Source organism: Bombus vosnesenskii, unplaced genomic scaffold, assembly GCF_011952255.1.
Source record: "Bombus vosnesenskii isolate JDL3184/JDL3185 unplaced genomic scaffold, Bvos_JDL3184-5_v1.1 scf7180000013316, whole genome shotgun sequence".
Taxonomy (NCBI): domain Eukaryota; kingdom Metazoa; phylum Arthropoda; class Insecta; order Hymenoptera; family Apidae; genus Bombus; species Bombus vosnesenskii.
Window position 1 is genome coordinate 3,103,599 of NW_022882962.1, and position 17,318 is coordinate 3,120,916.

Consider the following 17,318-nt stretch of genomic DNA (forward strand, 5'->3'; position numbering starts at 1 on the left):
CAAACGGACGTCGGTAATCGAATTTATCTTTCCATTTCGCTACCTTTTGGCAACAAATTTTTTATTTAGAGCAGACATCGATAAGAGATATATCGAGCAATTGACTGAATTTAAAAATCATTTGTCGAAGAAAATAAGAAATTTTAAGTCGTAATATAAATAAAATTTAAATGTCCAAAACGACAACGGAGTATCGACATATGGGTTAATGAGTGAAAAACGAAAAACAAAAATAAAAAGAAAAAAATAAATCAATAACGGCTGCCAGGATTCGCAGTTCGTCCCTAGGTGGTTGTTAAATTAACGCGAATACATGGTCCGCGGTGTAATCCGCTTAAACCGATTTCCAGGGACGTAACAATCCGGATAGACGAATATACGGTACACAACGACACGTTTCGTTTCTTCACACCTGAAAATACCAGTGGAAAATGAAACGCACCCTCTTGCATTCTTATTTAAAACACGCTGCACTCTAATTTCCGACGTTTCTTGTTGCTTATACAGCCGAATAAATTGATAGTTACTCGAATCCGCATAATTTAAAGCAGCTTTTATTAATTCGAACATAACGAGTGGCTTCTTAACAGAGTATACTTTTTTCCAGTGATGAATGTGTACACTCTATACACTGTGATATGCAATTAAGCGCAACGCGCAGGAAATGCTCGTTTATACCCTTCGAACGTTCGTGAATAATGTTTTCAATAACAACAGGTATATCGTAAAAAAACGTTTAAGGTATTTCCAAGTACTTTTTACCGTAGGTAATTCAAATCGTCTCTGTAATCTTCCGAAACGAATACCTATAGCACGAAGAAGAGTTATACTAAAAATATCCGGACATTTGCATTGTGTTTCGGGATACAATTTAATTACGAAACCGTAAATGACGATTATACGTCGATAACGAACGATTGCATTTTACATTATCACGTCGAGAATCGATTTCGAAGAGTGCAAGAAGCGTGCAACGAGATATTGTAATTTGCACGAGTAGAAAGAGCCATGGCACAATTTTTCAACAAAATTTACAGCAACATATCCCGCAAGATATTATCTAATTTCCAATCGTCTATTGATATTGAATATGTTTATTATTCGATGATTCTATAGGAAGAGAATTACTTTGTTTCTATGATAATGTAAGTACGTTCGCTTCCTTGACAACTTCGCTAAGAAAACAGCGGAACAAAACAACGCGAATAAAGAAAGCGAAGGATTAACACAATCGTGAGGACAACCAAGTAGATGAAGCTCCGTTTCGAAACAGTTGGAACGTCCACAGCGAAACTTCGCTGTCCTGAACAAAAATGTACATCATCGAACCACACAGAGAGCTGCAACAATACGACAATGCTCTTCCTATCGAACCTTTTATATACTTGAGAATCTACCGCGTTACGTTCCATGCTGCGTTCAGAAATAACAATCCTTTGCGGACGACCCTGAAAAGCCCAGGTTGGGCACAATGTTGCAACGGAAACGCGGACGCGAATGAAATCCGAATAACACTTATCCTCGCGACCGTGCACGCAAGGCTAAAAAGCGGTCGCGCGACAATAGGTGAAAATGTGGCTTTCACATTTTTCCCTATGGATACCGAACCCCCGCCCACCCCGCCAAACCCCTCTGTTGCTGACGTTAATAGCCCGTTTTTCGAATAAACACCGTCTTTGTCATTTAAATGCGGTTACTCGATGCCGGCTGCTTCCGGTCCCAGGCTATTGTCGTCGATTACACTTGCACGATTGTGCGCCGCCGATAATTGAAATTGAAAGAAGAATATGTATTTTTTTCCTTTGTCTTTCGATTCGTATCTGTTTTCTTTGCTTTTTTTAAAGGATGTCGAATAAAGCTTCAAACTACGATCGAAAGGGTGAAAACTTGACGATTTTCTGGAAATAATGGATTAAACGAGAACAAGGGGAATAATATCGTGGCAAAAGTACATACACGCGTGTATTGAAATAACAAGAGTCACTTGATTGAGTTCAACGGAATAAAAAGAACAGAGGGACGTAATAGTTTTGAATGGATCTTTTATCGCGATTCTGTCACTCGAATTTTTGAGAACTTTGCTTTCCCCTAGTGCTCCACGCTGGTTGTATTTTTTTTTTTTTGACAATTAACAGGACGTAAGGTTGCTGATGAATTTTTATACCAAGTATTCTTTACACTTCGTTCGCAAATATTTTGGAGCTTCTACATGCACTTGAAAATTCCTTCCAAATGTTATCAGTGATAATCGCGATAGTCGTGTCGCGTTATAGTGGCAATAAAATCTCAAAATACTTCGCACGTTATATACGTACACATATGTTTCGTACGACGAATGTTCGAATACTCTCGCGAGTCACTGTATCCAGGCAAGATTTTGTACGCTCGAGAGAGAAACGAGCAACTTATGGCAACAACGTTCTCTCGAGGATAATAACATGTGATTACTCGGTCGAGATGATCGGAAACTACGATTCAGATGTAGACTCGTGGAGTGGGAAATTCGAGAAATTTATGATTTAAATCCTTAAAGCATTCGTCTTTAAATGATTTTGACCATCGATACGTCACGACGTATATCTGTCATTTAAAAAGCGAATATATTATGCAACATGCAGCACCGTGCTGTAGTCGTACGCATTCTTCATTTAAACATGCAAGCTCGTACACGCAATCTGGTCACGATTCCTCCTTATCTTGGAATGCCGCGGTTGTCATGGTGACTCCCACTCCCCCTTTCATTTTCCCACCACTCTTTTCCATGCCGCGGAAAACTGCTGACTCGTTGAATAAATTTCCCGCGCTTTTCTTCCTACGAAATTCTCCGAAATTACAATTTTACCACGTCAGGGACGCGGTCATCCCTTTAAACTCGCGAATCCTTTCTAAATAAACTTTTTTACAACGCCAATATCTCTCATTGGTCCGTGAAATTAAAACGATTCAACGGCGATACAAAAAGAAAATTTCCATCGTTTGAGACGAGTTTTTGTCGCGTGCAAAACGATATCTGAATTGAAAGGTAGCATCAGATGCGTTTAACGAGCAATTGATCGCGCCGTTTTATCAACGAAACGAATCGATATCAATGAATCTCATTCAATGTTTTTCTAACGCGTTGCAAGATAAATAAAAACTTAATGGTGCGAACTGGATTTATTAAAAAATAACGTTCGATCTAGATTAGAACGTAGCTTCGTAAATCCATAAAATAAATACCAATATGTACAAACGTAACTTCCATCGTAGTTTGACGAAAAACGATACAAATGTTTATCGTTATATGTAAACCTACAACAGAAATTTGACCTGGTTCTTCATCCAAGTAGATGTTCGGGTTTATCGCCCAGGTATTATGGCAATTCGTAGCGACGACATATTTACGTATTTACGACATTCGTTTAAACCGACTCATTATCCCAATGAAACAGTTATTCCACTGACACGGATATTAAGAACACGCTACATCAATACGTGAGCTTGTAAATAACGGCCGTGAAACACAAAGTACCCAGCAGGCTTTACAACGCCAAACGGTTATCCAGAAACGACAATAAACCAAATACAGCAACAAAATCCATCGGGCATCCGGTTCAGGCAAGCTAACGGTAATTATACCGACCGCAGGTCACGACGAAATTGTTGCGCGGTTCTTAAATCACACTCGGTTTCTTTTTCGTTCTTACGTTCGACCAAAATCCTCGCTAGGAACCTCGATGATTCATCGCTAACCAGGTAAACCTATAACGGAGAAAACAAAGGAAAAATTCCATCATACCTAATCCCTCTTGTTCATTTCCCTGGTTGACAAAAGGCGACACGGGAAATATTTCCTAGATGCTTTCAAAACGAACTCTCGGGTCTAGGGAATTTTCTAGAACAATTCCTAACATAAACGCAACGAAAGACCGGAACGATCTCTGGCGAGCCTCTGCGTCGCTTTAAATCCCCGTATGTAAATGAAACGATGACACGTCCGACTGTCGACGATATATTTCTCCCCATGGTAATCCTGCGCTTTATCTTACGACACTAGTTAACTTTATTTTGTTTACGTTCATCGGTAATTTATTGGACATTCCAGCGAACTCGTAATTTCTCTCGCGGTTCTCTCTCTCTCTCTCTCTCTCTCTCTCTCCATTTCACCAGCCGGTTCTCGTTATGTATTGCACTCACCGTTGAAAATCGGAGATTTACGCCGCGGCGTGCAACATTTGCACGCGAGACACGCGAACCCTCGAATAGCCGGCGCGTTTCCTGTTTGCTCGCCTCTTATCGGTAAACAAAGAAATCAAGCGCCACGCGACGCGTTGTTACCGACCATCCTCTGTATTTTCAAACTTTTTTCTCGAGCTCAATTTCATTCAAATTAATGTCTTGTATATATGTAGAGTAAAGAAGAAGAAAATTGTAGAAACTCCTCGTGAATATATTTCACCTGTGTTTTACGAAATATTCTGAAATTTCATTGGCGCTGAAACGAATCACGATTGTCACGATTATATTGGTCAAATTTGGAAGAAAACTGAGATTGTACGTAGAAGCTACAGAATATCTATCGCAAGCACACGCTTCGCAAAGTTCGGCAAAGTGTTCGAACAACAAAATATTCTTTGTGTTAGTACATCGCAATATTTAAACCATCTTTATCGTTGATTATAATTGTTTGCGCATCAACCATTACCACCTATGATAAGTGGCAAACGTGTTGGTAAAGATTTACGTCTAAGACTACTTATTCATGCCGATTAATTCTTCGTGGATTAATCGCGATAATAGATCATGTCTCGTTCCGTTTTATAAAATTTCAATAAGTTTGCATAATACGCGTGTAGTGGTAAAAATTTCCTATGGTATGGTGCAAATATTTTCGCGAGCTATCTTTATAAATAAAAAAACTGCCGGTATTATCATCCATTGTATGAAATCCTTCCTTACGAAATACACCATGAACGAAAAACTTTTTCTGAGAAACATACGCGGATTCCAAGTTCGCTTATTTAGAGATACAACCATTTACAATTCAAGGCGAGCGACGTGCAAACTGTGTGCAAGCAAATGGCAATTGAATTTAAACTCGCTCAAGGAGCTAGTTGGAGCGACGACAGAGCACGATCGCGTAATTTTAACGGTTGGTAAGAAAAATCGAAATCAGCCGATAATTACGTGTCCATTAAAACGTTCGGAGCACTGTGTTACCAGTGAATACCCTTGACAGTGGAAAGCAAACTCTTGTCGCGTAAACAGAGACCCAGTGCTGCCATTATTTGCCGGAGAATTAACCGCGCTGAAACACGCGTTTACCCAAACGCACGCTGACCGCGAGCCAATTAAAAGAAAATAAGTCCAAGTGGCGCCTCGTACCGTAAGATAAATTAACACTCGATCTAGTAGTTTATTATATCTGTTGAACGGATAACTCGCCATTTATATTATGTTCTCAGACATTTGCCACGGAAAGTGTACGTTTTATCGGATTCACACGTACGCATACGCATACAGGGTACGTCAAAAATCGTGGCATAACTGACAAGGTGGTAATTCCACGTGAAAAAACAAATCAATACAAATCGAATTCGAAAACTTGTTTAGCATATGCGAAGTTGGCTAATTATCGACTAAATACGAGCAAGCGATCAACAGACATGATATTCTACGTGCTATAGTAAACGAAAAATGTGAAATACAATTTTCCCATTTATGGCCTCGTTTTCAAGAAAATGCACTTTGAACGTGTTTGGTTAAGAATTGGCCTGGTCAGTCTTACTAGAAAATTTTATTCTACGTCTTCGATTCACTTTTTCCTGTAAAGTCGCTCCCTTGCCAATTACACCGTAATTACTTGATCACACTGTATATACTTTCTGAAATATGAACGCCGTTGAACCGAATAAAAATCCAAAATGTCTGTAATTCCGATCGATAGGAAATGAATTTTTCCTAGTATCGGTAACCGGTCAGGAATAAATGAGCCGGAACGTGTGTCCATAATTCTACGCGTGTGGGCGCTGTAAAAATTTCCCGAAATCGAGTTCCGCTGGCAATTTGTCCATTATCGAATTGCAGGATTATCGATACCGTTCCGAATGCCCGAACACGACCCACGGAAACGCGAAGAAGCTTCGGAGAACGCGATACGACCGATAGACGTGTCCAGAAATAAAATTTAATGGGGCGCCACGTGTCGCTTAAAGTTTAAAGGGAGATAAATCAAACGAACAAGTTGAACGACGACAATGCGTCGTTCTATTCGTGGCGTGTTTGCAAGAAATTGTCGTGTACATAATTTTAAATTGTTAGCTTCTCGAAACATGCACACTTTTTCTTTACTACATTTTCGTAATCTACGAACGTAATTTACGATACACGTCTCTAAATTGCCAATACACTATACCGTAGTAATTCACTTAGATAAACAGTAAAGTTAAGCAAAAAGAGAGCTACTATCGTTCCTAAACGAGAATAATGCTGTAAAATTACAAAAAATCGTTGAGAATCAAGTTTTAATATACGAAAAGAAATGCGCTTATGTAAATATCTTTTCCATGTTTGAGATAATTTCACATCAATTTAAACCGCAAATGAAATCTTTTTCTCATATCTGTTTTCTATCCAAAAAAGTACAAGTTATCTTAATGAGATCTCGTATATATGTAATTACTTTCGGCGTGTAATATCACGAGAAAAGCCGGCTTTTTCATTTTACCAGAAGCAAAATAATCGTACTTCTGTATCATTTTACACTATAATAAGAATGAAGTGTACATTATACATGTATAGACTTCTCGTTCGTATCATACGTGTTTCTATAAACGAAAGAAACTTTCAACGTTGAATATGTCGAAACGCCATTTTAACAACTAGTCATACTCAATTTCTGAACTATAGAGACACGAAAGGGACAGGGAAAAACATAGTAACAGCTGTTTATCGAACTCGCAAATTATACAGGGTTGAAAAGAGGCAACGATTTATACACACGCTAAGAAGGAAAGTGCGTTTACTCTCTAGCGATCGTCGGAGAGCTCTCGTTCGACGCGTAGCGAACGTGGAAAGTGGCGCTAATTAGTCGAACGTTCCGTTTCCCGGGATTAAAATGTTTAGAAAATTTGTCGAGCTCGAAAGCGCGGCCGCGCGCGCACTCCAAACTTCCACGTTAATTACATATTGCTTCGACATGCTGCACGCGAATTGCCGCGCAGTGAAATTTGCTGACAGAATTTTCAATTCGAATTAATATTTTTTTTCCTCCTGTTTTAACGTCGAGCCCGTGGGCGCACAGTAAAATGGAATACAAAATTACTCGAATATTTAACTGTCGACCGACGAACTTGATACGCCGGAAGATTATTTTGCGAATATAATGCAGCATAAAACAGTTGCTGTAACCGAATGATTTCCAAGTTCGGAAAATTAAAATCGAGCATGTCGGTACATCTTGTTTACGTTGTTTCCATATCGCGTTCCATACGTGTAAAGATCACAGCAGAAAAACACGATAAGTACATTCCTTTTTTGTTTACCGATTCTAATGTCTCTTTATGAACAAACAGGAGAATTTTAACGCGATATGATACAAAAGAACTAAATGTTCATCCTAAAAATAGTCGATGATTGGACGAAATTTTGAGAGAGACACGCGTTTACTTCCAAAGCCAAATGTATATAGACAATTTTGGTAATCCTTAATCCTCTGTACAAAATAGAAAGAGTGACTTATCGAGTTCTTCCCCTGAACAGACGCAAATATATCTGTATATGTACGTTCATTACGAGAACGCGTTCATGCAACTAAAACTTCGTGCGACCGTAGTTCGTACAACAGAAGCTTGTGTACCATTTCGTGTATCTTTTCGTATTTCTACTTCTAACTAAACAGTAGTACCTATTTGTAGGTAGAAAGTTTTACAATGCTTAAAACAACAACTTTTAAAAGTAATACGAGTGCCATCTACGTCCCACCCAGAACATCATTTTCTTTTATATGACGATCGTTTTTATACAACAACGTCCGGACGTCGCGAAAAAAAACATAGAGATAAATAAAAGAAGCACGAGGTAAGAAAAAAAAGAAGAAGCAAATAGTTATAGATATAATCGACTTACCAGACAACGCCAAAGGCACCATATCCGATGGGTCTGTCGGGCTGAACGAGATCCTGGGCCGGCGGCGGTGGCGGAGGCGCAGGAGCGGCAGGGTGGTAGTAGGTGGGGGGTGCTTGGGCCGCTGCCGCGAGAACCGCTTGCCCCGGGTGGGCCCCCGTTGTCCCACCGCCACCTGTCGCCCCCGCCCCACCCCCCTGCATTAGCGACATAGACACGCTCATGGACACCCGCGAGTGCCGACTGGGCCCAACTACTGCCATCAAAACTCTCCTCTCTCCCTAGGGGCCACCCTCCTCAACCCTTTCTTCCCGATTCACCGCCACCGCCACCGCCAAGGCCCCTGCCGCTTCAGGGAAGCCGGGACACGCCTCTCCTGCTCGTCGATTCTTTTCCGACCGTTTCGATTTTTCCTGCTCACTCTGTTTCACCTGTTCGATCAAACACTTCTTTCTCTATTAGATATCTCGTTATCGTCCCAGTGACGGGGCACACACGTGACACTGACACAACTTGAAGTTCTTTTTCTCGTTTTCGTTTCACCACAATAGCGATGAGAGCATTCGAAACGACTTTTTTTGGCTTTCAACGATTAAACTGGATAAGATTCTTGTAAGATCACTGTTATCCAAAAAAAGGATTGACTAATAGACACGCCGTATCAACTTAGAAGTCGATAGATCTCGATATAGCTGTCGATTCCATATTTCGAGAAGCACGCGAATATTCCCTGGATCGAGTGATTCGATCGTCGATCACGATAATGGAAATCGACGAGTTTCGATGGAAAATTGCAAATTGCGTTCTGATGGAATATTACGTAGCTCAGTTTCGAATGTCGCGCGCTCTCGAGGTACGGCGGGAAGGGCTGAAGCTTGAGAAGCACGAGAGGCAAAGGGGACTCGTGACACCACGCTCGACGCTGCGGCTCGACGTCGCGTCCTTTTATCGCGACTTATGGCAAAAACGATACATGCGAAGGGTAACCTTCGGAGTAGAGGCGGTGTCCTCGTGTAAGTATTCCTTAGCACTGTCGATAGTAAACGGGGCGTTGCGTGTTCGGACGTTTCTACTCGGTACTATCGAGAAAGGAAGAACAACACTTTCGTAGTTCCCACCGAATCCTTTGACGCTCGATGCGCTTTCTAAACCAGAAGAGCTATTGGATGCGTGAATGTCACCAATGCGGAATTATTAAAACTGAACGCGTGTCACGTTTTTTCGTTAGATTTACTCTCGCTACATCCACGGTAACGATGCTAGGTTATGTTTGACACACGCACGCAAGCCTGTTCTCCCTCTTCTCCGTCAGTTACGCTCAGCTGGCCTCATAACGCTACGATCGGAGGGACGGAGGTGGAAAGGGGGCGGTGCTTGTCCATAAGAAACACAGTAGCGCGAAACAGAGAAAGGAACGAGGGAACACTGAAAGGCTCGGTCGAGTCCTCGATGGCCACAGCGATTCCGGCTACGAGGGGCGGCCGAGTTTGTTCGGCGGTTTTCCGAATTTCACGAATGATTTCCTCACTGTCCGGGTCCTACGGCCGAGCCAGAAACACTGCCACTTCTCGTACAGATTAAGCACGCACACACAAACACGAAAACACGCGCGCGCGCACACACGAGCGAGAGAGGGAGAGAAAGAGAAAAGGAGTCTCTCGCGTAGCCGCGATAATGCGATCGTCGCGGTACGAACTAAACGCACGTCTTCTCGCAGCCAAAGCTTGTTGGCCACTAGTCGAAGGGAAGGTAACTTACACTGTCGACAGCGCCAGCTGCTCACAAAGGAGGTCACGTGACCTGCGCACTAAGCCGACGCGCAACCGTCCCAGCGATCTTTGCATCCTTGTAAATACGACTGTAAAACCGCACCAAACTCTACATATATCCTTCGCTTATATGTTATATTATTCGTTCGTTTTATTAATAAATGTTATAAGAACGTTTATTATATAAAGCATCGAACGATTGTTTATTTGCCCAAATATAGCGTTGAATGATTTAAAAATGAGCAGATTAATTTCATATACCGTGGCGCCTCGAATAGAGTCCTTTTTTCAAATTTTACACCGAGATATCAGATATGATTGTTATAGGATAATATAATTGAAAGGCATGATGTAATTCAGTGTGTATATTTACAGTATCTTTGTGAATTATTATCGAATGTATTAAATTAACAAATTCACCGTTGTTCTCTCAACTGCGTCGCAATATGTATACACTTTTATAAAAAATGTTACAGAAGTACGAGTAACTCGAGCAAGCCATATTATACAAAGCGCGCTTTTTTGCTATTGATACGATTGTAAGGAAAACTCGTTTATATCGTGTTTGTATATTCTTTTTTTAGCGTAATGTCTAAAATAGAAAAATGATCCGCGTTAACAAGAACGGACATTGAATAAAAAGCCGGACATTGAATAACAAGCCGGACATTGAAAAAAAAGGTTTCATCTTACAATCGTAACAATTTTATTTCGTATCTTACTCCATATTTGTATCGATATCCACATTTATCACATACATGTATCGCTCCAACGATAAGTATGTATATTCATAAAGGAAAGTATCATCTACTACTTTGTTCAATTGTACATATATTTGCAAGGCATGTATTCACAATTAACATTACAAGAGAAATTGGTTATCGACTCTGATGGAAAGTAACAAAAGCCAAAGTTATTATGTTCCGCGTTTTCTTGTTTCTATACATAATCAAAATAATTCGTTAGCTAGTATTCACATTGTGGACGTTAGTAAACTAGTTGGTACACGATTTAATCTAATTTACTTGTAAACTTATCGTTCTATCTCTTTAAAAAATGTTCGCTCTTTATTACTCTTCTACAGCATAGGTACAATCGGTGAATACAGGCCTGAAAAACTTACATACGGTCGTATAGGAAAATATGAAAAGATTACATCTCGAATTATCTTCTTCACACTAAATAGGCTTCTATCTTTGGTCTGACCGAATTTCCACCGACAATATCGCGAGTCATTCGTCGAAGTTACGCGTAAACCACGAGAAAAATAAATTTCGCTGTAATATCGTATTCCTCGCTATATCGCGGATAACACAGTCCTGATGCTCCCTCGTTTTCCATTTTCTCACGTTCGTTCGGGCTCATCGAAGATCACGGACGAACTGCAGTTACAGGAAATTCAGCTCGAAATGCTCAAATAGGAGAACAAACATCACAACTTCGTTCGATCCGAACAAACCGATCTTAAACACTCGAACGGTTATGGATTTTCAACCCATGAGCGCCCGTGGACACAATATATACACGTATATATTTCCAAACAAGATTATATAAATCTTTTTATACATCGTGTCAAAAATTTGTACAAAATCTTGCGAAAATAGCTTTCCCCAAAATGGAGCCTTGACTTTCAAATAACTCGACAATTTTAGAAATTTACGGACCTCTTCCTTTTCCTATCTTCTTTTTTCTTCTTTTTTCTCCTCTTTATTTATTCACCGGGCACCGATGGGCTCGGATTCAACACTCGCGTCATGCATTTTATCGATTTAATAGACTAACATTAATCCACGATACTATAAACTAACAAGCGCACAGTATTAGCAATATTAAGCTCATGAGGTACAGTGTGCTTTACACCATAAGTAATCTACCATTTGGCGAGAAGTTTTATAGAATGAAACTTCAAAACTTGAATATGTGCTGTGAAAACAAGGTAAATTCAACACACAGTACGATTGTATACGAAATAAGACAGAAGACATAAATCTCATAAAAATTTCAGAAACAGCAAGAAGGTAATTCATTTTTTATTATAACTATAAATTAATCTCGTGTCAAATTGATCGATAGGAACATTAGAAATTTTTTACTATAAAAAAAAAAAGAAATAACAAAATGATAAGGAAAGCAAAAACTTTGTTTCTTTATATGGATAATATCTCATAAAATTTGTGCGAGTCTTCAATTTCGTTTCAATAAATTCATTAAAAAATTTTGTTTTACAAATAATATAAATGAGAGTTATGCTTTTCTTCGATCTAGAGTCTCTGACATAATTACTAGAAACACCTCGCCTGACAATTTGGTTCGCGGCGGTTAGGCACCACTCAATCACTTCGTAGAAATTTTCGTTAGGTAATTTGAGCATATAGTATGCATTGGAATTACCTTAAACCAGGTGAAAATTATGAAAGTTCGAAGCCCGTATTACTAGTGACAGCGTAACGTAACTTCTCCCGTAAGGTACTTTTCTTTTGATAATTTGGTAATTTAAGAAGATTAAAGCAAGTAGACGATGTAGGTAGACGATTCTGCGGATCTTTCTTACGAATCGTAAAAAATCCTCTTATTACGCTACCTATTTTATAAAGAATGAATAAAATAAATAGAATAAATAGAAAGTATGAAAAATATATATGATGTTTATAGTTTCATACCGATTGTGTCACCGGTATCCTCGTCATCGCCAACTTCAACGCAACGAATCGAAAATGGTGGTTCTAAGTGTGCGAAACCCAATAATGGTGATTTCGAACAACTTGTGACAAACTATGAAACGAATAAGGATATAGAAATAAATAAAACAAACATTACTTACAATTATCATATATCGCACGAAATACCTTCAAAAATAAGCCTCTTTCTTCCTCAGAAAAATCTTTTTCTAGAATATCCCATAGCCAGCACACCACACGATGACTATCGTGAAAACCACCATAATATTGTGTATGTCTTCGTAAATCTCGTAAATCTAGTGGAACATTATCACCCGAAATTAATCTCTGTAACTAAAAATAAAGATATTTTAAAAAAATACTTCTTCAAAAAACTAATTAGTCCTTTTTTTTGTAAGAATGTTTATCTTACTTCTGGAGTGGAAAACAATGCCAACCATTCAGGATTGATTATAGAACGGAACCCTTTGATAAAAGCCGCTGTTTGATCTTTTATTTGCATGTGCATTCTAAAATGGGCCATTAAGTGTATATAATTGATTTTATTTTCATTAGTGACCGGCACTGCTCGTCCTCCGGGAACCAATTCGTGCGTAACTAATTTGCCTAAAACGTCTTCATCAAGAGAGAAAGTTAATTCTAACTGTCTAACATCACCTTTATAATGCTTCACAAGAGTAAGACTCCGATATAAGTCTCGATCTAAAGAAGCCAATTCGTCCAGCCAACTGTACAATGCTCCTCCTGTTTGCCCAGAAAATTGGGAAACGAAGAAAGATGCAAAAGGTACGTCTACTACAATGCCCTATAAAAGGTATTCTTTACAGAACATGATTAACTGACATTATAGTCTTGTAATTATATTTTTCTTTTTTTTTATTTACCTCGTACACCGCTTTACCCAGCATACGACCAACAAATTCAAAGAGTTGCAAATGATTATCTTGCATAGATGATGTTGGAGATGGATAAAGTCGATTTTCACTAGTGACTTTAAATAAATTTAAAGATGGGTCAAAAACTTTTTTTATTGTCTCCTCTAAAAATTCTTTAAAGACTCCATCTTGGTCAATACCAGCTTCAGCTAAACCTTGCTCGTTTACAAAACGAACTCTAATTACGCCTTTAAGTGCTTGAGAGGGTAACATCGCTAATTGACGATATCCGTCCTCCACTATACGAGTTCTGCAAAATATTTATGTTACTATTGGTATAATACATTTAATACGAGAATATCCACCACTACCTGTGAACAACAATAAGCGTTGTTGGAGTACTATTGCAAGCACTTTCGGTTAGACCTAAAACTGCTTTTTCGTTAGCGACATGCTTACGAAACAGCACAACACGCTCCGAATGAGGAATAACATGCGGCATTTTAGAAAGGAGAAGAGCGGCACCTCGCCTGCCTTTCTCCAGGTCTGCTAGAAAACCAGACACTCGAACTTCCTGTTGTAAAACGTATTCATTTTGAAATCATATGATATAATTTAGTTAAAATAGATTAGTTTCAAATACTTAACTTTGCCAACCAGTGGCCTTCCGGGCAAAAGGTCCGTCTACAATCCCGGCGGTAAATTGCCATTAAAAGTGTGTGAAGAGAGGTGAAGAGGGGATTATTAGGAACTGATTTCACATCTGGAACATCTAAAACTTCAGTATATAGCTAAACCATTTATCTCTTATAATTATATATCATTAGAAGAAAACAATATGAAATACTTTATGAAAGAATATAATGTAAAGGCTATAATACACACCAAACAAATTATTAAGCACTGCCTTATACAGAAATTGGTTTAAAAAGTATGATATTGTTACAAAATCGCTAAGTTTGAACGGGTCTTGTTGTTCATACATTTCCATATCATCTAAAATTCTAATCAAACATATACATAAGTAGATTATTGATGCAGTCGTTTTTGTAGTTTATTTCCATATGTATAGCATAAACTTACGTAACATAATGTGTCATACAATCAGAAAATAATATCAACATTTGAAATTCAGGTGCTGTACATTTTGTATTAGCAGCTAAATGGTCCAAAAATGCTTTTAAACCACAATGTGGACCCAGTGTTCCCAAGAATAAATACATATGGTATAAAATTTTATCTTGATAACATAAACCTATTTTATAATAGATACATGTATAACTATCAACATATTATTCATTTTATATACATAATATTCAACATATTCTTAATACTTACCAGTCAATATTTCCATTTTCATTTGTGTAAGTGTATGTAAAGCAATTTGATAAAGGGAACAAATTAAAGCTATTCTAGTAGTTTCTGCACTTCCCAATTTCCTATAATTTTTAGTGTTATTATTCCTATTTGTACGTGCTTCCAAAAATGCTCTTCTGAAAATGTTGGTACCAACAGATGTACTCTGTTGTTCTACTGATGGGGGTATCTCTTTTTCAATAAGTTCTGTTAAAGGTTGGCCTATAAAAATTGTATTGTAATTTCTAATATTAACTCTAATGAATACCTGTTTATAGATACAAAAACCCTTTCATTACCAATCAACTGTGAAACTATTCTTCCTGTCCACAAACAGGCTAATTGTGATTTAACATATGGAATAGGTTCTTGTAAATATGTATCAACCTTTTGTGCAAGCCAACCAAGAATAGGATGCCAGTGAGTTAAATTACTTTGTTTTGCAACTACATATTGCTGACATGCCTCCAACATTTTTGTTACAACAAACTATAAAATTTATTTAAAAATGAAGTTTGTTTTCAGATCTACATAAAGATTGTATATTATGCAATAAGTCTGTACCGTAAAAGATGGAAAGTACAATTCTTTTAACACTTCATCTCTTTCAATATTAGCTAACTGTATTAAATTAGCCAACAAACACAGTGCATAACTACCTTCCAGAGCATTAAATACTATTCGTAAATTTTGCTCCGAGTTCAATAATTCCAGGCTCCTTGCAAATAAATTGTTTGTAATAAATGATGTAATACACTAAAATTATATTATAAAGAATATTATATGCTGTGAAATATCATTTGGAATTCATATATTAATGATTACGCACTACTGATGATATACTATTCAGATGATAGACCAATGCAGGTACGCTAAAAATATTAATTAAAAACAATGAAACCAATTTATCTGACATCTGGGAGGAGATTAATGGTCTCAGTGCTAATGTAACTGCTGCTGAAAGTGCAATTGGTTTTAAAGCAATTTCCACTCTACCCAATCCTTTTACTAGAAATGCCTAAAACAAGATCAAGTATCATAACAAAAACAAATACTTTGTAAAAACAAACACTGAATAATAAAACTACTATTAATAGGATAATCACTTGCATAATGGGATAAAACCCCTTGTTGACTAGGTGGCCCATTATGTTTGCACAAAGCTGATTCATACCAGCTTTCAGTTTTTCCATTCCTTCTACTTTCTGAATTGCCCATGTTCCTGGTGATGTAAAACTAACTAATGTATGTAATCTCAAATGGATGGATTTATGGTCAGACACTCTTTCTGGTTTAAGATTATCTAAACCAGTCAAACAATAAAATAATATTGTTTTCATCTGTGATATCCATGATATATAGCGATCTTTGCTTAATACAAGTCCTACATAAGAAATTTCTGGAGACTCAGAATCTAGAGTCAACACTAAATATCTGAAATATTTACTCTTTTTAATTTTCTTATACGTTTTTTAAATTTTTTATCTTTCTTCCTTTATCTACATTCAACATAAATATCTTTTATGCATACATACCTACATAGCTTTTCTATTCTTTCTTGAACCTTTTCTTTCTTATATATATACAAAAATTTAAAAATAATCTTATACACGTCCAAAGCAGGTTTTAACTTTATATTTGTTTCTGTGCCACCATCATTCAGAAAATTCGTATCAAACTCTTCCCTGAAAATCACATTTGTTGCTCTACTATTTTATATCTAGTTTCTTTTTACAATACACAAAGAGCATAAAAAATTAGCAAAATTACATTAACACAAATTTCCTATATTTTTGTGGCGAAGAAATATATGCGCATTCGATAAACGGAAGATTACCGAATGTAAATAAATACCGATAAGCGATTAAAAGACTATAGTTATATGTATAACAAAAATTGATTTAAACGCCAACTCCAAATATGATTTGAAAAGTTATATAATTATCGTAAGCAGACATCGATATTTAAAAACGATTAAAAAACTCACAATATTCTTTTACGGGTCAACCATCCCCTAACATAAGCCTGAATTAAAATGACAGCAGCTTCTCTGTCTTTCTCATGGGCCCTTTCTTCCCTAGCGGCCTTCATTTGCTGAAGGAAGCTGTCTCTGGATGGTTCCTCAGCTTTAAACATTCTTGATTTACCCGGACCACCCGCTAAACACTAAATTATGCTAATGACAAAACATTGTCAGCTGGTCATCCGTGTGGTCACTCTAGTTGACACTGCGATTACAACCACCCACTAGAAAATCATCCTTTACAGCATTACACGTCACGTTGATTTCATTCGCGTTATAATCACTCTGACCGATCGGCAGCGATTGCCACTCGCAGTCGCCACACGTTTCTCACCATCACATAATCCGGGTATACATCTGAATGACAGACAACTACGACGGCCATTGTTATTAATTTGATTCGAGACTGAATATTGAGGACAAAGGATATTAGGTTAGGTTAAAAAGCACGTGACTAGTGGCGCCATAAGATCGTCCAAGTAAATTATCGAACTGTGTACGTGTGGACCACTTC

General features: G+C 37.9%; 2 protein-coding genes across 4 annotated transcripts in view; both read right to left on the reverse strand.

Moving 5' to 3' along the window:
• The window catches only part of LOC117235503 (serine/threonine-protein kinase NLK), a 230,844-nt gene extending 220,988 nt beyond the window's left edge, over nucleotides 1-9,856 (reverse strand). The window contains exon 1 of one of the 2 annotated variants that reach the window (XM_033497600.1): nucleotides 8,107-9,856. In XM_033497600.1, coding sequence (XP_033353491.1) covers nucleotides 8,107-8,366 — 260 coding nt within the window. In that variant the 5' untranslated portion in view covers nucleotides 8,367-9,856. The remainder of the gene's footprint in view (nucleotides 1-8,106) is intronic. The other variant, XM_033497601.1, reaches the window with a different exon arrangement.
• Nucleotides 9,857-11,553: 1,697 nt separating this feature from the next.
• Nucleotides 11,554-17,306, reverse strand: LOC117235494 (ubiquitin-protein ligase E3B). 2 transcript variants are annotated; one of them, XM_033497579.1, is made up of 16 exons: nucleotides 16,769-17,306; nucleotides 16,317-16,466; nucleotides 15,888-16,215; nucleotides 15,611-15,799; nucleotides 15,346-15,537; nucleotides 15,081-15,270; nucleotides 14,764-15,003; nucleotides 14,509-14,680; nucleotides 14,311-14,429; nucleotides 14,073-14,188; nucleotides 13,797-13,999; nucleotides 13,435-13,735; nucleotides 12,963-13,355; nucleotides 12,719-12,883; nucleotides 12,533-12,644; nucleotides 11,554-12,453 (listed from the first exon to the last, which is right to left on the reverse strand). In XM_033497579.1, exons 1-16 carry the CDS (start codon nucleotides 16,915-16,917, stop codon nucleotides 12,281-12,283), a joined length of 3,192 nt encoding a protein of 1,063 aa, XP_033353470.1. In that variant the 5' UTR covers nucleotides 16,918-17,306; the 3' UTR covers nucleotides 11,554-12,280. The 2 variants fall into 2 exon arrangements, with proteins under 2 accessions (XP_033353470.1, XP_033353469.1); XM_033497578.1 differs by having other exon boundaries at nucleotides 14,073-14,197.
• Between the last annotated feature and the right edge of the window lie 12 nt (nucleotides 17,307-17,318).

Bases quoted from the DNA above. Each gene is read 5' to 3' on its own strand.
- LOC117235494 (XM_033497578.1), bottom strand. From the start codon at position 16,917: ATGTTTAAAGCTGAGGAACCATCCAGAGACAGCTTCCTTCAGCAAATG. The intron at 16,467-16,768 runs GTGAGTTTTTTA...TGTGATTTTCAG, and splicing joins TTGACCCGTAAAAGAATATT to GGAAGAGTTTGATACGAATT. The intron at 14,198-14,310 runs GTGTGTATTATA...CTGAAGTTTTAG, and splicing joins AGTGCTTAATAATTTGTTTG to ATGTTCCAGATGTGAAATCA.